The sequence below is a fragment of the Vigna umbellata genome, chromosome 8 (assembly GCF_029865625.1).
Source record: "Vigna umbellata cultivar VRB3 chromosome 8, Vumbellata_1.0, whole genome shotgun sequence".
Classification (NCBI taxonomy): domain Eukaryota; kingdom Viridiplantae; phylum Streptophyta; class Magnoliopsida; order Fabales; family Fabaceae; genus Vigna; species Vigna umbellata.
The window spans coordinates 11,847,626-11,871,782 of NC_142172.1; the positions used below are offsets into that span (position 1 = coordinate 11,847,626).

Below are 24,157 nucleotides of genomic sequence, written 5' to 3' on the forward strand. Positions count from 1 at the left end.
TGACTGTACTAAGAACAAGAGAAGTGAAGAAAAGAAGGAAAGAAGAGAGTCTAATGCAAATGAACAGCCTGTTGAATGTTTATCTTGTAAGAGTCATATGTTTAATATTGACATTCTTGAAAATCTCTTGCAAAGGCATCCAAGCCTAAATCATATGCTAAAACTATCTTTAAAAGAAGTAATAATAGTAGTAAGAACATGCATCATCATAAAAAGTCTAAAGTTAAGAGAACTTGCAGAGTTTAGGTTGAAAAAGGGACTTTTGTGAAAAACAAGATGCATGACGTTTGTTGTTTTTATTGCATGAAGCATAGTCATACAGTAAACAAATGCAACATTAAACATTTTGGAATTCCAAATGGAAAATATGCATGGGTTAAAATTGTAAAATAATGTTTGCTAGCATGTACTAACCCCAAGACCCATAATGAGATTGGGGACCTAAATTCTTGCTTAATTTGTTTTGTAGGAACCTACTAAGTCAAAGAAGTAATTGTGGTATCTTGACAGTGGTTGTTCAAGACACATGACTGGTGACAAAAAGAGGTTCATCTCTTTTGAAAAGAAGAAGCAAGGCTTTGTAACATATGGGGATAACAACAAAAGGAGAATAACTGGAACCGGAGACATTGGAGGAGGAAATACCTTGACCATAAAATATGTATTATATGTTGAAGGTCTCAAACACAACCTCCTGAGCATAAGTCAACTTTGTGACAAAGGGTTCAAGATAACATTTGAAAGAGATAAATGTACTGTTTATTTTAAGAACTCTTCTGATATTGCTTTACAAGGTGTTAGGCATAATAATATTTATTTGATTGATATTGAAAGTGCATCTAGTCATAGCATAACATGTTTGGTTGCAAAAGAGGAAAATCCTTGGTTATGGCATAAAAGAGCTGCACACATTCATATGCAACATCTAAATAAACTGATTTCTAAAGATCTTGTAATTGGTTTGCCTAAACTAAAATTTGAAAAAGATAAATTATGTTCTGCTTGTCTAAAAGGAAAACAAACCAAATCTTCTTTTTCATCCAAAAGCACAATTTCTACATCAAAACCTTTGGAACTTTTGCATAATGACTTGTTTGGTCCATATCAAGCTAAATGGAATCCTTATCAGGCTTGTTCTTAAGTTAACTCCTTATGAACTGTTTAAAGGAAGAAAACCAAATGTGTCTCATTTAAGAATCTTTGGATGCAAATGCTTTGTTTTAAATAATGGTAAAGATAATCTAGGTAAGTTTGATGCTAAATCTGATGAAGCAATTTTCTTGGGCTATTCTTTGACTAGCAAAGCATATAGGGTGTTTAATAGAAGAACTTTGATAATTGAAGAATCAATGCATGTTGTCTTTGATGAAATTGTGGACCTAGAGATGAATCCTCTTGAGTCAAATAAACCAACTGCAGATGATGAGGATTATTTAAGGAAAGTTCTTGAAGAGATGTATCTAAATGAAAACAATCACAGAGAAACTCAAAATCAAGAATATAAAACATTCATATACAACATCATTGGAGACATTTCAAAAGGAATAACTACTAGACACAATGTAAACAACTTTTGCTTAACGATAGCTTTTGTGTCTCAGATAGAACCCAAGAATATAAAAGACGCTCTTCAAGATGATAAGTAGTGTGTTGCTATGCAAGAAGAGCTAAATCAATTTGAAAGGAATGACGTTTGAGAACTTATTCCTAGAAAAGAAAACTATCAAGTCATAGGGACAAAATGGGTTTTCAGAAACAAGCTTGATGAAGATGGAAACATCGCATAGAATAAAGCAAGGCTAGTTGCAAAGGGATACTATCAAGAGGAAGGTATAAATTATGATGAGACCTATGCCCCAGTAGCCAGGTTAGAAGCAATTAGACTTTTACTTGCTTATGCATCATTGATGAAATTTAAACTATATCAAATTGATGTAAAAAGTGCATTTTTGAATGGTTTTATAAGAGAGGAGGTATATGTTAGTCAACCTCCTGGATTTGAAGATTTCAAATTTCTTGATCATGTGTATAAACTGAAAAAGACATTGTATGGCCTTAAACAAGCACCCAGGTCTTGGTATGAAAGACTTAGTACTTTCTTAATTGAGAATGATTTTTCTAGAGGAAAGGTTGATTCAACCTTATTTATTAAGTAGGAAAACACATATTGATTGTTCAAGTGTATGTAGATGATATTATCTTTGGATCTACAGATGATTCATTGTGTGAGGGATTTGGAAATATAATGCAAGGTGAGTTTGAGACGTCTATGATGGGTGAGCTTAATTTCTTCTTAGGACTACAAATAAAGCAAATGGATGAGGGAACTTTTGTCTCCCAAACTAAATATTGTAGAGAAGTGTTTAAGAAGTTTGGAATGCATACTTGTAAGGAAGCCAATACCCCTATGGCAACTTCTTGCTACTTAGAAAAGGATGAATCTGGTGAAGAAGTAAATCAAACTATGATAGGATCTCTACTGTATCTAACTACTAGTAGACCTGACATTATGCAAAGTGTATGTGTGTGTGCTAGGTACCAAGCAAATCCTAAGGAATCTCATTTAACAGCTGTCAAAAGGATTCTGAAATACCTTAAAGGGACCACCTCATTTGGACTTTGGTATCCCTCCGATGCTACACCTAGCTTAATAGGATATTTTGATGCGGATTATGGTGGCTGTAAAATTGATAGGAAAAGTTCTAGTGGAACTTGTTACTTTCTGGGTTGTTCTTCAGTGTCATGGCACTCAAAGAAACAAGCGTGTGTAGCCTTGTCTACTACTGAAGCTGAATACATTGTTGCTGACAATTGTTGTGCCCAAATTCTCTGGATGAAACAACAATTGGAGGATTTTGATATCTTCCTTGATCACATTCCTCTGAAATGTGACAACACTAGTGTTATAAACCTAACCAAGAACCCCATAATACACTCAAGAACTAAGCATATTGAGATTAGACATCATTTCTTAAGAGACCATATTCAAAAGGGAGATTGCCAAATAGAATACATTAATACCTTGCATCAATTAGCAGACATATTTACAAAAGATTGCCTAAGGATAGATTCTATGAACTCAGAAGAGAGTTAGGAGTGTTAGACATGTCTTAGAATTAAGAATTCTGCAATTTTTGGATTTTTCGTAACTTCAGCGTATTTAATTGATTATCTGAACAGACAATCGATTATTCTTGGCTTTTGAGAAAAGCCTCATAATCGCAAATAATGGATTATCCTATAGAATAATCGATTATCCTGACTCAAACCCAAAACTGGGCATTTATGAACAAATAATCGATTATCTTCATCTATAATTGATTATCATGCAATTTTTGGAAATTAACTTATGAATAGATAATCGATTATCACTTACAATAATCGATTATCACGCGTGCAGAGCCCAAAATAGAGTCGTTACAACGATTATAAATGGCTATAAACGGCCATAAACGACTAGTTTTCGAATCCTTCCTATAAATAGCCCCTTATAATCGATTAGCAGTCACACTTTTGCACCCAAAACACTGCTCAACTCAAATCTGCACCAAATTTTCCCTCTCCTTTCATCTTTATTCACACATCCCAATCTCAATGGCTGATTCAAGAAGATCACACAAAAGGCCAGCTGATGCTTCCTCTTCCAGACCCCATGCCCCTCGACCAACAACCATTGACGGTTGGATCTCCGATCGAGAGAAACATGTCGAATACGTTCACCTCTGGCAAGAACGCCGGGTAATGGCGGTCAAATTCATCCAACTTGATTTCTACAGATTCTATGGGTTCCGATTTCCAGATTTATTTGGCGCTCAAGGTCTCACGCATCTCGTAGAACAAAAGGGATGCATATACCCTGATCTCATCTGTGTCTTCTATTTCAATTTGCGTTTACCACGATGAGATCTTCACAATAAAGGTAAATGGGGTGCCAATTATATTGGATGGTGATATTTGGACAAATGTTGCAAAACTATCTGGGATGATGCTGTCAAAGTTCATCTTGGAGTCCCAGATTTCAACCGCCTTCTTGCTTTTCAATCTTTTCTGAGACACCCTCAACAGCAAACAAATCGTCGTCAACTGTTAGTGGGCGGATTCAAGGTGGAAGAACGCCTAATTGATTATCTAATTGTATGGCTTTTATGCCCCCGTGCCACCAATCATGCTCAATGCTCTGAGCAGATTCTTCTTCTATTGTATTGGATTCTAAATCACATACACATTGATTAGCCTGTACTTATCTTCGACACTATGCTGAAGGCTAAGAAGTATCATGCTTATCATCTTCCATATGCACTTCTCATTTCTCGAATTCTTGAATACAAAGGAGTAAATGTGGAAGGTGAACTCACTCAAGCCATCCAAGCCATTGGAATTGAAATTGGGGAGACAACGTTTCGTCAAATGGGATTTGTTGCTCGTGGTCGCGTGATCATTCACAAGGATGATGATCACCAAGACGTTGACAATGACGATATGGACGCTCATATGGTTGAACCAGTACAAGTTGTAGCTCCTACTGATGTTGGTCCTTCCCAAATGCCTTCATCTTCCACCCTATCCATGGAGGAACATTTTGTCAGGTTGTCCAAACAACTAGAGGACACGAGTCTTGCTCAACAAGCTCATTTTGATCAAATCTTTGAGTGGCAGCAAACTCATGAAGAATATGTGATTGACCAGTTCAACGACTTTGACACTCGTCTTGGGAACATTGAAAATCGCCTCAATCTTCAACCTCCAGAAAGACCACCCAGTCCGGAGTTTTAGTATTAGGATTTTATGTTAGTTTGCTTGATTGATTATTTGTTTTGACTTCATATGATGTTTCTAAATGCTCATGTCTTTCTTTATGATGAAATTGTAATCCCTCTTTCCATGAATAAAATGTCTTCTTGTTCTATTGCATACATTCTTTTAATAAGAGGAAGAATAAACTCCTAGTGTCGTTGCTGCTAACCCGTTTTCGTTGTCTGTTAGTTTGTATTTTATGCAGATGGCAAAGTTGCTTTTAAACAAGTGAATTTTTTTATCATCATCAAGAAGGGGGAGATTGTTACCAATGAGGAGCATTGGTACTTTGAAGATAAATGATTTTGATGATGTTGCAAGAAATAAACTCGAAGAATAGAGTTATAATTATTTTGAAAGCACTTTTGTAGTTTGAAAATGTATTAGGAAAGATTTTAAGCATGTAAAGCTTAGAAATCTCGTATCTTTAAAATAGTTACACATATAATCAATTATGTGATGGAATAATCGATTATCATGAGCTTTCTTGAAAAACCATTTCTCTCTGAAATAATCGATTATTACTTCAAATAATCGATTATCACTAGTCCTGATAAGAACTGCCCAAGTCCCTGGAATAATCGATTGTTCCTCAGGATAATCGATTATCACTTTTTGAAAAACCCTGTAACGGACTTGAATAATCGATTATCACTAACAATAACCGATTATCACTGGTAGTTGTAATGTGTCTTTTCAATTTCATACCAGCTGGCTAAATATATAGTTGTTTTAAAACCCTTAGAGGGTTAACCTGAGCTTTTTGAGAGTACAGTGTAATATGAGGAAATTCCAAAAAGCTAGTTCATTGCATTGCCTGGTCTTGTGAATAGGAGAAGCTCGCGCTTTGTGTGTCAAAGGTCGGAACGATTCTCTTCAAGTTGGCAAAACTGTTATCTTCCAGTTCGTTGGTCGAAGGAAGATTGTTTCTGCACTATTCTGGTTCGTTGGTCGAAGGAAAGTGTAGGTTGTTCGCTTCCGGTTCGTTCGTCGAAGGAAAGTTTCATCTTTACATTCACTTTATTGTAACTGTTAAACTAATTTAGTGAAAACGTTAGTCACTTTTTATAGTGATTAACAACTAGACGTAGAATCTTTTGATTCGAACCAGGATAAAAATTCTGTGTGTGAATTTTTTTACTCCCTACACTCTTTATATTTTTCGCACATTAACTATTCGATAAAATATCTCTAAGAAAATAAATTTTATATAAACGGACTATCGTAACTTGATTTTTGACCGTAACACGCTTTACGCTTATTTTATTCCGCTGTGTGACTCTACGATACCGACAAAAGGCGTCAATACTACAAGCCGTCATCAATGCCTTCACCTATACCCCACCATCAAGACCACCACCGTGAGCAACCTTGCCGCCTACCGTAGCACCCATAGCCTCTTCTTCGCGCCGCAAGCAGCGTCATTCAAACCTCCCTCACGAGTTCTTCCCTCATCCAAAAACGCAATAGCGAACAACTGCACCTCCGCCACGACGCAAAAGCGATCTAGTGTCCCCATCATCTCGCGCAAATCATGTTTTCTCCTTGGCGGTTCTTAATCTGCAAACCCAGAAAATCATCCCAAAGTTAGAAACAAAACCCTAGAATCACGTAGCCCCAATTCGCGCCTTCACCTTCCTTTAATCGTGAACTCCAACACCTTCCACCTACATCAGAAAACAGAAACCACGAAGAACCCTAAACACAAAACCCCATTTGTTAAAATCTCAAATTGCAGAAACCCAGAACAATGTGCCTTCTCCTTGCACCTCTTCGAACCATCTTCATTTGTCGTCATCACAAAGCTCGCCTAGACAGTGCCGCGAAGGAGAAGGAGCGAACCTTATTCTCATAATAAATTTTGTCACGTCAAAAACTCTTATATTTAAAAAAAAATCCACCTAATAAAACACTTATACACTTTTAACACCGTCTGTGAAAACTTAATGGACAGGGCTTAATTGGCTTAATTTTTCAAATATTTGGACCCAATTGAGATAGTTGAAAAAACGAGGACCCACTCGAGATTGCCCAACAAATATGAGAACGATCCGAGGGTTTAAACCTTTTTTTCTTACATCTGTTTGGAAGGATAAGAAGATGTCTAACCAGCTATGCTAGATTCAACTTCTTCGTTCCCTAGAACATTTATATTATTAAGGTTATTTTTTTGATGGTAGGATAAATGAATCTTAAAAATTAGAGTTGGTACATCCTTGATCATAAAACAGACCTGGTCTGATCCAGTAAATTGTGACATATGTACTGACGTTTATGGTGAGTTTGATTCATCAAACATTTGATTCTTCTCTAGTGACCATTTATAATGATATTTTATTATTGTTAATTTAATTTGTATTTTGTATGATTTCTGTGATGATTTCTGTGATGAATGTATTTTATGATGTCAGATATAGTATGAGTCTCGGGGAGAGACTCTATAATGACATGATATTAGTGTATATGTTGATGGTCCTGTTGTTAGTGATTAATCTAATACTCTAATAATTATTCAGTCTCAAATAGAGAATGATGTGTTATGTGGTGAGAATGGTAAGAGGTCCTAATATATGTTCAATTATGATCATAGATGTTAACGAACTAACATTGTGGGTGATATGATAGATTGTATTTGGCCAAAATTATGTTGTGAGAGGAGTAGAGGTCATCACAGGTGTATGACCACACGAGACTTTCATCAACATTATATCCGAATAATAGAATCTAGTATAATAGTTGCATCTTACATGAATTTATGGTGAATGCATTATGCATAATAATAATGTTGTGCCTCCTTTTAGAATTTTGTATGATAGCTCAGTCTTACTTATTTGTTTGTACCGAAAAAATCATATTTTGTGATGATCATATAACGTACATGTTATATACGAAGCAATGAAGGAACAACGTTTGAACCAATACAAGTGAAGTAGAAGGTAGCAAATTAATAGAGAATAGTTTTAGAAAAGAAATTTTTTTATCTTAATAACAAAATTATTTTAGAACTTATTAACATTTTTGTTATAGTAAAAAAAGTTATATTTATACGGATATTTTTCACTAGTTAAAGATAACTAATTAAGTTCAAAAAGTATATTTATAAAAATTTAAAGATAATAAAATCTGATAAAGAATAAAATTGATTAAAAAATTGTGCATATACAATAAATTTTTATTAGAGAGAGAGTAAATTTAATAATTTTTAAATACAAAATTTATTAAAATATTATATTTATAATAAAATATGACAATTTTATTTTTTAAACACATTTCTTGAGATCGTCTTATCAAAATCACCATGTTTTTTATTCTTCAAAATCAGTCAAAATATTTTATAATATTGAGAAAATTGTCAACTAACTCTCACAGAAAATTGTGTACAGTATCAATCCTTTTTATCAAAATCACACCATATTGTTTTGATGAAAATCAGTCAAAATATTTTATAATATTGATTGAGAAAATTTTGCAAATAACTTTCACAGAATTTTGTGTACGGTTATCAATCTATCAAAAGAAATTTCTGAGCAACAATGACCATAAAATAATATACCACGAATGTTGAAAAGAATAATTTGTATGTATGTAAATTGAAATAATTATATGATAAGAAAATAATAATCTTATCCTACATCAATTATTGATGAACTTTTAAGTGAAAAATAATCTCAATCTTGAGAAGAAAATATAATTAACTAATATTTTAAATTATTAACTATTATTTAATATTAAATCAAAAATTTACAATTATTTTATGTCAATAAAACAATTCAAATTTAAAATAATTTTAGTTTAGTGTTTTTAATAAATTTTAGAAGAAAAACATAAACGATCACATTCCATAAACATAATTTTACTTTTTTATTATAATAAAAAATAAAAATGAGTTCTTTTAATTACTATTAAAATAAAAATATTAAATTTATAGAACTTATATTCCAAAAAAATAAAATAATTTATATTAATAAAAATAAAATAATAGTGAAATGTGTATATAATCAATTAAGAATATTAATTAATAGATATTCAAAATGCGTATGTCAGAAGGCAGGGGAAATTGGGTATGTCAGCAGGGTAAACAGAAACCTCTCTAACAATACTAGTTACCTCACTATAACAAGAATTCAAAACTCTAATCGTTAGAGTTTTACCATTCAAATAACTGGAACCCTAATTTAAATTTAAACTGTTCTAAAGAGAACTGCAAAGTCTGAATGGTTGAACATTAACCAGTTTAATAGACGAACAAGCAATGCAAAAGGATGGAATGGATGATTAAATCAACACAATCATTTGTCAAACCCTAAACAGAAGCAAGCTCTATATCACTTCAATGCAATAAGTTCGAAAGATGAGAAGACGAAACCCTAACAAATTCAAGAACCAAAATAGATTAAATAGATTCAATGTAATTTACACAGGCGCAAAAGAAGAACTAACCTTGAATGCACTAGCTGTTCCCAAACGCACTGGCTGAATCTTGAAGAGAAGAATGCAGAAGTTCTGAACTTTGGAATGAGCCTATATATAGCGTAGAAATCACCGTCCTGTGTTTTTGACCGTTATGGATCTGACGGCTCATGATGCTTGGGACTCTGTTTTCTTAAGGCCAAGAAGGCATTTGTTGGGAGTGAACACATGGCGAAGTCTAATTGCTTGCCTCATGTTGCTAATATAAAAGTTGGGTTGTTAAATGAAGTAACTTTTTTTAAAGGGTGTAAAAACAATTTTTTTTTAATTTGAAAATGATAAACCAGAAAAATAAAATTTAAGAAGAATTATCAAATAAGAAAAGTAGTTCAATAAAATATAAATGGTGTTTTTTTTTTTACTTCTAACGTTCAGAAACTTTAGCAATTAATTTTTTTAATAAAAAATAAATACATTCAAAACCAAATTTGAAGCCGTTGAAGATGTTTTGTCTGTTTGTTTTTTCTCGCCTTCTGTCTCCCTCGTTTCACCTAAAACATTTCCTCAACTAAAAAATTGAATTAAATCAAAATATGAATAAATATATTCTGTATTAAATTATAAAATTAAAATATGAATAAATTAAGAAAATAATTTGGAATACTTAATTATTAATGCAAACCCATCTTGACTTTTATGATTTTTATTTTTGTGAATTAAATCTTAAGAATTAGTTATTTATCGAAAAAGAAAAGAAAAATAATAATATAATAATAATAAAGAAAAGAAAGAAAGAAAAAAATCGAAATTTTAAAGAAACTAAAAGGAAAGATAATTTCTATCACTCAAAAACTAAATCAATGATTTTTGTTTATCTTATTAAAACATATTATAAAATGCAAACATGGGTTACTCTTATTACATTTATATTAATAAGTTGAATTATAAAAATTCAATTTAAAACAAGAAAAACAAATTTATATAACTTTCTTTATAAAATGTTAACAAATCAATCAACTTTTAAAAATTATAGAAAATAATATAAAAACTTTCATATCTTTAAAATAATATACCGACAAATATTAATATATATATATATATATATATATATATATAATATTTTTAAAATAAAAATTAAATAAAATTATAAAAAAGTATATAAAATATAAATTAAATTAAATTTAAATATAAATTTATTTTTAATTAAATTTAAGGCTTAAACCCTCCCTTGGTCCTAATTTTTGTATGAAAATCTTAGTTCGGTCCTCATTTTTTCAACTGTCTCAATTGTGTCTATGTAAAATATCTCAATTGAGTCCAAATATTTGTAAAATTGAACCAATTTTGTCCTAACTGTTAAGTTGTCACAAACAGCGTTAAAATGTGCTGAGGTGGATATGCTGATATGAATATTTTATTAAGATAAATATACTGGCAGTGATGACATGGAATTTAATAAATTAATACGTCAAAATATTTTATTACGTGTTGAACGTTCTTCTTCTTTCCCTCTTTTTTTGCTCGTTCTGTTTAAAAGTTGCAGGGAGGAGATGGTGCTACTTAGGGAGGTGATGACGCGACTCAGGGAGGCATCCTTTCTTTCGTTGGGCCTGGTAGAGTTCCTCCTTTCTCGTGGTGCGACGAGACGTTTTGGGTGGATGATTTTGATTTCCTGTTCTGCAGGTTTTGATTCAGGGCGTAATCCTCTTCCTCTTTTAAGATTGCGATTAGGGTTTCAGTTTCCTCTTCTAAGATTGCGATTAGGGTTTCAGTTGTTCTGAAGATTTGGGGGTTTTTTTGTTCGATCATCTAATTTCTTCTCAACTTTAGATGTAGGGTTTCATTCCATTTGAAATTGGGTTTCTCACGTTCTTGGGTTTTTATGCGTTTTAAGGTCCTGGTTCGGAGTGGATGTGGGTGGTTGCTGCAAACGGAGCAGCCATAGAGGTTGCGGTGATGGATGACCGTAGAGTTCTCAAGCTTGGGATGGACTGGCGGATTTCCTGGAACATAGACGAGTAAAACCGAACGTTGTTGATCCAATCCTTGCTAGCGTAGCGCTCGGGTGCCGTCGCAGTGACGGAGGCGGAGCGAACCTCCAAGGAGAAGAAGCAGAAGTCGTCGAGGGTGCAGGACTCTCCAGCGAGGGTGATGACGTAAGCAACCTTACGGTGACGATGAAAAGGTCGATGATGAGTAACTGTGTCAAAACATTTCTGAGTAGGGCCAGCTTCCCTGTGGCAGGCTCCATGGAAACAGATTGTACACTTTTCTTCAAGAAAATAATAATTACAAGAAAATAAATAAATTAAATGAAAATATGCTTTCAATATTTCTTTAGAGTGAAGGAGTGGTTAGCGTCGAAGGATAAAACAGAAAAAAAAATTAAATGAAAATATGCTTTCAATATAGCTATGGATTCCTACTTGAGTTCTATGAAATAGTGATGAAAAAGAAAAAGAAGAAGTGATAAAAATAAGAGGAACGCGGTGTGGAGGTTAGTGGTGATGGAGACAATAGGTTTTTTCTCGAGAAAGAGAGGAAGGTTTGCCTTTTCATCCACCCACAAGAAATAAAGAGCTTCCAAATGGTATAATTTTTCTAATGTTTTTTAATTTATTAAATTTCATGTCACTGGCAACATATTATTTTTAATAAAATATCCATCTCAGCATATCCACCTCAGCACATTTTAACGCCGTTTGTGACAACTTAACGGTTAGGGCAAAATTGGCTCAATTTTACAAATATTTGGACTCAATTGAGATATTTTACAAATATATAGACTCAATTGAGACAGTTGAAAAAATGAGGACTGAACTGAGATTTCCATACAAAAATTAGGACCAAGGGAGGGTTTAAGCCTAAATTTAACCTAATAAAATATAAAATTTTTATTTTAAATTTAATTTAATTTAATAAAATATAAATTAAATTTTTATTTTTACTTTTTACGGGTAGCAGGTACCCGCAGGTCGAATCGTATAATACTCATCCGACCTATTTACAAGCGATGAATATTAAAATACCCACTATCCGTAGATCATAAATATCTGCATGTACTAACTATCCGTAATAGATTTTATCCGCAGATACCCACGAGCTGTCAGTTTTTTTTCCAAACTTACACATGGTATTTCCAAATGTATGTAAAGATTATAACTAGTCTAAATACATCTTCATCTTTCAAGAGACATCTCATTTGCATAAACTAAGATTAGAAAGTTAACTTTATGTTAATCATAGGATTAATGGTACAGTGTAATAATTAGCTGAACATCATCATTAAGATTATGTTTCCTCTAAATAGTCATTTCTTTGTGTGTTCACACATACTTTTCCTTTTCATATGCTTACATTGCTTTTACTATTTTACTTAAAGCTTTGGTCAAAACCCTATCATATAAATAACGTCAAGCCTTTCCGGCAAACTTACACTGGAATATGAAAATCAAAGAATACTTGAGTGTCTCAAGAGTATGAAACTTTTTTATTTTGATTCTTATTTTGAAAAGTTTTCTTAAGTGGTGAAATTCTCTTGCACCTAACATTGGAATTACTTCTCAAGGTGGTCTATTCTTCTCTTTTATAGCCTTAATCAAATTTCTACTTTCTCTTGTAACGAAAACGAAGAGAAAAAAAAGGATGACCAACCAACACCAAAAAAAAAGGATGACCAACCAACACCAAAAAAGATACAAAAAAGAAAACGAAGAGAAAGTTTTATGCATGCCTTAGACGATCAAGAATATCTAATTGAAGAACTTAAAAGGAGGGTTGTTGGTCTGGAGGCACAGTTGGCTGAAGAGAAGGCTAGAAGAAGAAATAAAGATCATGGTGGACATAGTGCGCCTCGTGCAGAACCATCCATGAACAGTGGGTTTGTTTCCCCTAGTGGCATTGACACAAACCAACCTCCTTTGAAGACGTATGTGAGGGTTGGATCACGAAGGCATTACAAGGGCAGAGCACTTAGAACTCCACACACTGAAACTGTAGTGCTTAGAAGAATAAAAAATGAGTGATATGTGTATTGATAAGTTAAAAGAAAGTCAAACAACATTGTACATAGATGAACAACTTAGTGTAATGTGACCTATTTTATTCAATAATATAAAATATGCATATTTGCTTACGTTACATATTGCTTTTTTGAATTCAAATGTTATTTCCTTCACTGTTGTCATTGTGAAATGAGGTTTTGTTTGGAATGTTAATCAATAAATTGGCCAATTTGATTGAGTAGGAATGATGTTTGTGATGGATGAATGAAATTTTGTTTGTGAGATGATGAACTTAGCACAAGTTGGTGACAGTTCTGGTTCAAAGAACACTCTGGTAATCGTTTACAGGTGCCTGGTAAACGATTACGCGAGAGAATTCTCTATTTTGTACAGAAAGTTGAACTGCAGGAGCCAGTTGTGGTGACTTGGGTGACCATTGACAAAATTTGTTACTTTCTCACATAAGTCCAGTGCTCTTGAGTTGATTCTGGTGTTTAAGTGTCAGTAAAGGGTGGGAAGTCATGTTTGCTGATCCCATGATGTGGACAATTTCAAATTCATCAATCCAAAATGACTTACACATAATTTGTACAATCAAATATATGATATGATAACAAATTTTATTTACCGCGTATAATGAACTGAAATGAATCCTCTAAACAACACCAGACAACCTTTTTTCAAAGTACATAAAAATCGTACAAGCAAATAACACCACCTACGCAATCAAAATTGTAGAAATTATTAACATAACCACGAACATTAAACACAAAGCAATGTCACATAATACTTACCATGTTATCAACGTATTTGATTGGCGCTAAAGTGTAAAATGAAGTGGTGCTCAAGGTCTGCCCAATTATTTCACATACAACCCTAAACAAATAAATATTATTCAATCAGAAACAATCAACTTTCACCAATGACAAATACAATTCACATCAATTACCTGTGCACACTGGTGTCTCTTACGCTGATTGCATTGTACAATTGCTCAACATCGACAGTACTGGTTGGATCACCAACATAATTGCGCAATGGGGGATCGCCAATGGTACCACCTCCCCTTCATCATCATCATCATCACCATCATCATCAATTTCAATACAAATACTTGGATGATGACATGCTGAAACTTTCTCATCTTCATGCACAATTTTGTCATCCCCTCCTACTTCATTAAATGCACCTGCAGGGTCTTCAACAGCTCCGCCAGCAGCTTCTTCTTCAAATCCACAATCACCTTCTTCATCACCTCCACCTGCAGGTGCTTCATGACCTCCACCACCAACTTCTTCATCAGTACCACATGCAACTTCTTCATTAAAGATTGGCGTTTGACAAATTTCAATTAACTCCCTCGTAAGAACTTCAATCTTGGCATTCAATGCTATGATATCTCGATTGTTTTTCCTCATTATCTCCTCAGCACCTGCTTCCCAAGTGTCGTCATCAAAGCTTTCATCATCTGCTTCCTCAACCCTGGATCGTTTAGCCAACGATCCTTCACCCATCCCTCCGTCATCCATGTGGAAAGCAGCACAGATTTCGGGCAACTGACGATCTTGGTTACTTACATACCACTCCAGATTTAACTATACCAAACACAAACAACAAAATTTGTCAAATACAACCATCAATATTTACAAAAAACATATAACAAAGGTTGAAAGACTTACATCTCCGGTTTGAAAGATATGTTCAATTTTTTTGGTCCTTGAGTTATACGGGAACCATCATAATATGCGCGGGAACTTCTTGTGAGAAGCATGACCATGCAAAGAAAGTCTTTCAACCGCCTAAGCCTACAATATCAAAATATTATTTTATGAGCCATATTTTACAATGTTGTCCATTCCATTGAGATAAAAAATTATAAATCATGTTACCTGCAACATGGCCACATTGCCACTAAGACTTAGTGACTGGGCGATACCTCCAAACATTATTTTCTTCATACATTTATTTAAATCATGTACAATATGTTTATGTACATCGGTGCCCCAATCGTATAGACATAAACTGTCTAAGTCATCTAACACTACACAAGGCATCTTAGAAACATGTCTTTACTTCTTAGGAAAATAAAAAACAACCAAACACACTAATATATATAACCTACATACTACATCAACCTCGATCAGATCCTTCAAAGTAGTGGTTTTTGGATTAAACATTTGACCAACCAATCCAACTACTGATTCATCAAAAGGGATGTCTAAATCACCTATTTCTAAACCTGTGCTCATGAACACATCAAAAATAGAAAATGGGACCAATTATTGACTAACTCTAAAACTAACATCGTGCCCGACCCATCGGCACACCATCACCTTCAATAATTTCAAATTGACCTCCAAAGGGCTTAGAATATGCAAACACCACCTAAATGGAGTCATCCTAATGCGCTCTACATGACCCTTTCCTAGTAAGCGATTCATTTCAATAATGGTCGATGAGTCCATCGAAGTACGAAGGCGCCACTACACAAAATTAAGAAAGCTTTATTATGAACTAAAATTTTGAGGATAACACATCATCTATAAAAACAAAATTAAATTTCATATTACATTTTCTTTTTAGGCTTCCATTGGACCTACAGTTATAAGTTAAACAAAACAACAATCTACAATGAGAACATGGTTAGGGTTACCAAAATGCCAATGTTGGAAAACATGGTTAGGGTTCGCACAGTTTTACTTACCAAAAAACACTACCACAGCAACAAGGAAAAATACCAATGCTCGACAGCCACGTCGAAGACGGCTTCAATATTGCATAAGACGGAGGTCCAAAAGAGCGACAAGGCACAAGACGGAGGTCCACAACTGTGACGACACACAACATAGCACTAGGGTTCGAACGACAGAGATGAAAGAACGATAAATGAGAGAACGAGAGAGATGAAAGAAGGCCAGGGATGAGAGCGTAACGAATGAAAGAAGAATACGAAAAGCGCGAAACCAAATTTCATAAATTACCCTTCCTATTTTGCCCTCCCACTAATCATTTCTATCTATATTTTTTAAAAATAATTAGGCCAATCCACAACCGCCACTTGGCGTTGTCAAATTGTTGGCAAATATATGCTGTTAGAAAAACATTTTCGTATTTTGAAATGTGTTTGACATATACAAAAGTTTAATAAAATTAATTAAAAAAAATTATATTTTCAAATTTTAAGAATAAAATATATTAAAATATGAAACGTGAATTCTAATTTTACATAAAATTATAAACTAAACCTATGGTACTTTTATAAATGATATAAATATAATTTAGATAGATCCCATGATAAAAATAAAGCATTATTTATTATAACTAATACATAATGATTTTATCCAAATAATTTATTATTCAATATGTGTAAAAATCAACATATTTTATATATCAAATAATTCTAAAAAAAATCAATTACAATTATTTTTTATTCTTATTACTTTTATAAATTTCATTGTTATTCTAATTTAAATATAATTAATCAGGATTTTATATAACTTCAAATTTATTATTGCAATTAAATATTAAATAGTGAAATAATAAATCGCGTGCATTCCACAAGTCCAATATGGTGAAGATAAAAGGATTGATTGACTGCGTGTCTACTTCATCCATAATTTCTCTCCCGTTGCATTGTATACGTGGCAACCTTCAAGAACTCTCTTTCATGTACCAGCCTTAGCTCAACTTGATTCCTTCAAAGTTCGAGTTTGACAGAACCCACTCAACCCAGAAATGAAATTGTAGAACCTCTTTCACAGAAAACATGAGAGGGTTAGGACCTCATGCCCCTTTGGTTTCAAGGGGAAAGCCTCCTCCTTCCTTGGTAGTGGTGGATGCGTTGCCTTCCTCTTCTCATTTCACTAGAACCACCACGCTATACCCATGTAAGTTCTAACCAACATCTAAAATGTTTTCTTACACCCCATCAAAAGTTTTCATTTTTATGAATTATTCTCTTTTTTTCTGGTGGTACTTGTTGAATGGGTTTTCTTTATGTGACAATGAAAAAAATTTGCTTAGATGGGTCAAGTCCAATTTGGTGGGTCAGTTCCATGATTTTATCCCTTTGGGCGTTTGATAAGAAAACCATCTTTTTCCAAGTAATTATAATAACAAATTTAAGATTTTAACCTGAGGTTTTTACGTTGTGTTGTAGTTTGAAGTGATGTTGCTTTGTCTTCAATGCTATTACTTTTGGTAGTGAAATTGGTGAGATTATTGCTTAGTGAAAGTAGTTGTAGTTGTAGTTGTATACGTTTACCTTTATTCTGATCCTTGAAGTATGAATCAAATCTTATGAGTGGATTTTGTGCTCTCTAACTTTTATTAGACAACGATTAGCTACTTTGAGCTTTTCATGCAGATTATATTGTTTGTGCTTATGTTTTTTTGTTTAGTGAGTGACATTATGCCTGAATTATATGTAGTAAGACGCAGACAGAAATCAGGGTTGAGCTTTGCCCGTGGCACAATTCGAGCCCTAGCATCCAATATTAGTGGTGTTGAACCAGGAGATTATGGAAGCAGTAATGAGAAAGATGGTCACAATGTCTTTGAAAAGAATGCCATAGACGACAGTTCTTCTAAAGTGTGAGTTCCACAGTTCCACTTGATTGATTTCATTTGATATGCAACAGATGGCCATTTAGACCATCACACCATGAGATGAAAGGTAGCTCTAGGAACTTAGCACAATGTAATTTTAGTCTTAGAACTTTCAGTGGTGTAATGTTCATTTGCTTTTATGATTGTATTCTCCCTTGAAATCTCAGCTTCTATATGTGAAATTAGGTTCTAAACTTGCCATACAGAAATAAGTTTTGTTCGAAAAATCTTAGATGATCCTCTGCTTCATATTGCATCAAATTAAAAGCTTGGGTATGTGATACTATTTTTTTGAGGAAATTGCATTCCTTTGTGTAGTATAACACTTATCGAATGCTCATACCTACTTAGCCTGATGAATCTATTAAAGTATGAAATATATTCCTCTTGCAGATGAGATCTAAAAGATTTGTACTAAATTAGGTAAAAGTTTGAAGAGAAAATTGGCAGTATTCATATCATCATTTAAAAGATTAGTTATTTAAGTCAGGCATGTGGTTGCTTTCAAAGGGAAAAAATTCTCCAATTTTTTTAGCTGATTGACATTAGCGTCTACATCCACTGTTTAGTTTTGTTGAATGAATTAACATGTCACTGAAATATTTCCTGTTGGTCTTTTAAGTATACTATTTATGTGATTGTTCTTGTGACTGACAATTCTAATGTACATATATTTTATGGTTTGGCAGTGTGAAGCCTCCTAATCAGATCCCTTATCCTCTCTCTATAGCTTTTGTGCTGTTGGGATGTGCTTTTGTCTTTTCACTAATTGCCTTTGTCAAAGGAGGACCTTCATCAGTTTTAGCAGCAGTTGCAAAGTCAGGATTTACTGCTGCATTTACATTGATATTTGTTTCTGAGATTGGAGACAAGGTATTTAACTATTACTGTTATAAAATAACTGTAAATAATTTTTATAACTGTATTGTAGGTAGGTTTTATTTAGTTTGTAGGTATTTATTTTATTATAGGGAGTTATTCTAGTTTTAAAAAAATGGTTACTTTAATAATAAAATGGTAAGAATTTGTACTCATAGGAGAAAATCTTTATTAATGTTATAGATAAAAGCTATTTTTTTGAGATATTATTTTGTTTTAGATTTTATTAGTTTTAATATTACAATTTTCGTATAACTATTGAAAATGGCTTTTATTAATTAGGTGAAAATATTGAAGGTATTTTTTTTACATTTACGATATTTTTTTAATCTAAATTTTTTATTGATAAAAAAATGGAAAAAATATTAAGTGAATATGAAGCAAAAGGAATTGAAAAAGAGAATTGAAGTTAATTAATAGAGATGGTCAAACTTTTCAACTTTCAAAGATAAAATACTTATTTAAATGAATTAATATTTTTTGTTAAACAATTATTATCTTATTTATTCATATTTGTAATAACTAATATACTTTTTTAGAGTATAAAGCGAGAGAATATTATGATTTTGATAACAAATAAAAAAAATAATACTTTTGTAAGATAAACAATATACATTGTGTTGTTAGAAGTCTCACATCGATTAGAGATAAGAACAATTTAGAGTATATATATGGTTCTAGACCTCATCTTACAAACAGATTTTGTGGAGGAGTTGAGTTATGCTTAAAGTCCACTTAATTTAGAGTATATATCTAGATGCATATCTCACCTTACAACTTTATTTAGATTTTTTATTATTATTGCATTGCTTTTTACCCTATGGATTTCTATAATCATGACAAGTACAGGTTTAGTAGTGTTCTAGTCTTTTATTAAACATTCGTTATCCTTGTATGTATTCATGAACCTAAAGTTGGCATTTATTCTTTTGACCAGACATTCTTTATTGCTGCACTCTTGGCAATGCAATTTGAAAAGGGATTGGTGAGTCTTCTGACTTCTTTTCTTGATAATTTCTCTCCCCTCCCCCTCTCCAGCTTTTATTGCCATCAAATCCATCATTGATATAATATTATCTAGTTTTCTTTTTTGTTGGCTTATATACTCCTAATTTTTAGAATTGGAGTTATTCTTCTCTCTATGGTTTATTTCCTCTCTGTTCAACAAATTCTTCTGTTTCTGGTATATTATTACATGTCTTTACTCTGTTTTATTGTAAAAGGCTAGACAAACAATTTTACTCAAATACGAGTTCTTAACTTGTGTAGCAGTTTCTTCCTACACACACTAATTAATTGATTATCAAGCAGTGTAATTTACATTTTGAAACATTTTATATTTCAACTGAGATTTTATGTATTGATCAGGTCCTATTGGGTTCAATGGGTGCTCTTGGACTCATGTCAATCCTATCTGTTGTAATTGGCCGAATCTTTCAATCAGTGCCTGCTCAGTTTCAGACAAGTAAGTTGTAGCATATGGTATTTCTTGTACTTTTCAGATTTAGCACATTTTAGCATGTCTTTCTAGTAAAGGAATTTGACTCAGCATTTTAGGCAATGCATTCTGTTCTGAAGTACTGATTTATTGTAATTTGTTTGGTAAACACAGATTAAAGTTTCATAATGAATTGGTAGTGTGTATGAAGTGGAGTAAGAAAATTACTATATATTATATCTTATGCTTTTCTGAAAATTTTCATAAGTTTTATAGTTTAACTAGAACTAGGGAGTGGTTTTTGTTATTATTTTCTTTTTCACACTGTGGCTTGCTTTAACTTCTCCAATTATATCCACATATTTGTCTCTTGTTTTAAATCTGTTTTGATGTACAGCAGTCAGTACCAAATAGAATTAACTTCCTAAAATTAGGCTTCTCATGGAAAGAGTTCCATCTGGTTGTGCACACTACACATTGTTTATGACTTTGAATGCTCTTTCCAAACTGACATTATAATTCAAGGAGGTAAAGTTCAATTGGTCGAGCAGTGCGTGTGAGTTGTTGTAAAGCCTCTGGTACCTGTGTCAAGTCGAATGAATAAGTAAAAAATTGGCATTATAATATATTTTAAAGGAAAAGAAAATTGCTGCTGATACAGTACAGAACCACCTTTTTCACTGTTCTTATTTTCAATCAAAATATGATGCAATTTTCCATTTGCACCTACTTGGGCAAGTAAGAAAGCCTCTTGATTTGCATTGTTAAATTGAAAGCATTCCCTTGGCACATAATTATGCCATGTCCACATGCATGCTAACATCTGTCCCACTCTCCCTTCACAATTGAGATTGGATGGATCATGTTGGAAATGGAAATGATGGCAGTAGAAATTAGAGCGTTGGAAAACTGTTGAGATCTTCCACATTCTCTTAATATGGCCAGAGTATTCCCTATAAGACTTGGGTAATCCTCTGTTTTTGACTAGCTTTCAAGAATGAACTTGGCTCAGTTAATTTCTTTCAGAATCATTAGGAATGTATGTAGAATTAGCCATTGGGAACATTACGCTGATTGAAAATAATCAATTTTTTTGTTATTACAATATTAATAAGAAGTTGTTTTAAGTCTTCTGAGACTGGAATGCAAGTTACAATTACCTTCTTCAACATTGATATAAACAGACCTGCCAAGTTGGTCCTTCTGAAGTTCCACTATAAGAGAGCTTAAATTTTATTGATCTGCAATAAGTAGCTTTCGGGTTTTTGCAGTGTATCTCTCTGTTTTCATTATTAACTGCACTTTTTACATCAGATAGAAATATCTGAAGTTTGTTTTTCATAATTTTCTTTCGTCTTTGTCATACTTTAATTCATCACTTTTACTTTCAGGTAATCTCTGTTCTGTAGTATTTAATTCTCTTTTCACCCTGGGAGAGAGTTGATCTAGATCATTTGTTATGCTAGTAACTGATGTTTCTGCTTTATGTGGTCTACCTACAGCCGTGCCAATTGGAGAATATGCAGCAGTAACCCTTCTTTTGTTTTTCGGCCTAAAAGCAATAAAAGATGCATGGGATCTTCCATCTGATGTGGTTAAGAAGGGTGATAGCAGCAGTCCCGAACTTGATGAACTTGCTGAAGCAGAGGAGCTTGTGAAAGAGAAGGTTAGAATAGAAACGCATGGCTAACAGTCCTGAATATTTGTGCGCATGTAAACATTTTGGTTAAGTTTTTATGCTACACAGCTCAGTAACATATCCAAGGACGGCAACATTTGGTTACATTATTCTACCTTCAAATTTGCAATTCAACTGTGATTTATACCCTTTAACCATGTCTTTCTGAATTATCTTCAGGTATCAAAAAAGCTTTCAAATCCTCTAGAGATTATATGGAAGTCGTTCAGCCTCGTATTTTTTGCTGTAAGGCTCCTCTTTATCCTGTTTTATCGAGGAACAATTTAGCATAAATTTTTTATTGTAAAATCACCACTATAATGAAACAATTGTATCGGAAGTCTCACGTCGACTAGAGATAAGACCAATTCATAGTTTATAAGTGGGTGCAAACCTCACCCTACAAGCCGGTTTTGTGGGGTTGAGTTAGGCTTAAAGTCCACTTCTAACATGATATAGTACATTGTGAAAATCTTACTGTACGATGCATTTGCTCAAAATGTTCCCCCTGATTTCCATGAATGCAGACAACCTGAAATTACTTTTTTCGCCTGAATTCTGACTCTATATGTTATTGGCACTAGGTAATGATTAATCAACACTTAATTTATAGCCGGAAGCAATTGTGTTATCCAGCTTGAATTTAATTTAGTTACTGGGATTATGTAGGAATGGGGAGATCGCTCTATGCTTGCAACTATTGCACTAGGAGCTGCTCAGGTGCACTATTAAATTCTGTGATGACTCAACACTTTCTGCTTTATATATATATATATATGTATATGTGTGTGTATATTAAGTTCAATAATATCTTATTTGTTTCAGTCTCCTTGGGGTGTGGCAAGTGGAGCCATTGCTGGACACCTAGTCGCAACAACTATTGCCATTCTTGGAGGAGCCTTCCTTGCTAACTACATTTCTGAAAAACTGGTAAAAGTCATAACTTGATTGAACATTGAATGCTTGAATTTGTAGTTTGATATCTAATAATGTAACTTACTTTCATCAGGTTGGCTACGTGGGTGGAGGGCTGTTTCTAATTTTTGCTGTGGCCACCTTTTTTGGGGTTTTCTGATTCATTGCTTTTCGGTGTGTAATCTATCATTCATGGAGTTGGAAGGAATAAGACATACTCACAACACAGAAAGATTGCTGAGAGAACTGAGAAAAGCTCATATTTTAACTTTGTTAAATTTCTTTAGCAGACATTAGGAGCAAATTGCTGACATTGGTAGAGAATAAGAAGCATGAAATGTGCCATTAGAGTGAGGTACGAAGAGAAACTTGTGCAATTCTTTCTGGAGACTACCTTTTGTGGGGTTGTGCTTATTTGTTGTATTAATAAAAATAGTAGGAGTGTGCTGATTTGTTGTATTCATAAAACTACATCACATTTACTTTTATTTTTTTGAATTACATCCACCAAGGAAAGCATATTGGTGGTCGAAAGAGGAGTAAGATATTAATATTTAAGTTTACCATATGTTTTTTGTTTCCTCTTCTATAATCAAGAAGGATGAAGAGGGATTTTATAAGTCATAATTAATTATTACATGGTGAATCATGTGGTTAATTTGTTGCCACTTAATAAACGAAGCTTAGTTATTGAATTTTTACTTGTGTTAATTGTTAAATATTTTTATTTGTCGATGGATTTTCAAGCATTGTCAAAAGTAATAAATGATTATTGTCAAAAGTAATACAATGATTATTGTGCAATAAATGCATGACTTGATTTTGTGAGATGACGAACCACATGATAATAAAAAAATGGATAAGGTGGTAATAGATGACTTACAAGTATATAAGGTAGTCAAAAGTTGCGTTGTAATGAGAAATATTATAATACGAATAACTGAAAATAACAATTAAAAAATTATGAATGATATTCTTAATCATGGAATTTTATAATTTCTTTCACAATATATATTTTCCCTTTCGTGAGTTATCGCATTTACTTTCATTGCCATTTACACTTCTCTCATTTATATTTATCGTCATTTATTTTATTTTACTTTTTGTATTTTCAATTACTTCATTTACTTTCTTCACTCTTGATTTTACGGATAGATTCTATTGCTTGTTTATTTCAATGTTTTATGATTTATTATTTATTTGTTTTGAAAGCTTCTCGATTTTGGCATATTTTTCTTTTAATGACCCTTTTATTCAAAATAGCATTTGAAACTTACTTTGATCATAATCAATTTTATACATAAATGCAAGTTAATCAATTGAAAATTACTTATGTATAACAATGACTAAAATTTATTTTTTTCATATTCATAAAATAAACGAATTTATGCATTTAATTTAGTTTTACAAATATATGGTATCGACTTAGTG

At 32.9% G+C, this 24,157-nt stretch overlaps 2 protein-coding genes across 2 annotated transcripts in view; one reads left to right on the plus strand and one right to left on the minus strand.

The window, feature by feature from the left end:
• Positions 1-9,374, minus strand: part of LOC124838735 (Inosine triphosphate pyrophosphatase family protein) — a 46,930-nt gene extending 37,556 nt beyond the window's left edge. The window contains exon 1 of the mRNA XM_088096673.1: positions 9,235-9,374. The gene's annotated coding sequence lies outside the window, so the exon portion shown is untranslated. The remainder of the gene's footprint in view (positions 1-9,234) is intronic.
• A 7,451-nt stretch (positions 9,375-16,825) lies between these two features.
• Positions 16,826-23,289, plus strand: LOC124845473 (protein PAM71-homolog, chloroplastic). Its single transcript, XM_047322572.2, has 10 exons — positions 16,826-17,095; positions 17,639-17,801; positions 18,506-18,689; positions 19,633-19,680; positions 20,064-20,160; positions 21,636-21,799; positions 21,992-22,057; positions 22,481-22,531; positions 22,637-22,741; positions 22,821-23,289. The coding sequence occupies exons 1-10, from the start codon at positions 16,975-16,977 to the stop codon at positions 22,884-22,886; spliced, it is 1,065 nt and encodes a 354-aa protein (XP_047178528.1). The 5' UTR covers positions 16,826-16,974; the 3' UTR covers positions 22,887-23,289.
• Positions 23,290-24,157: the final 868 nt, after the last annotated feature.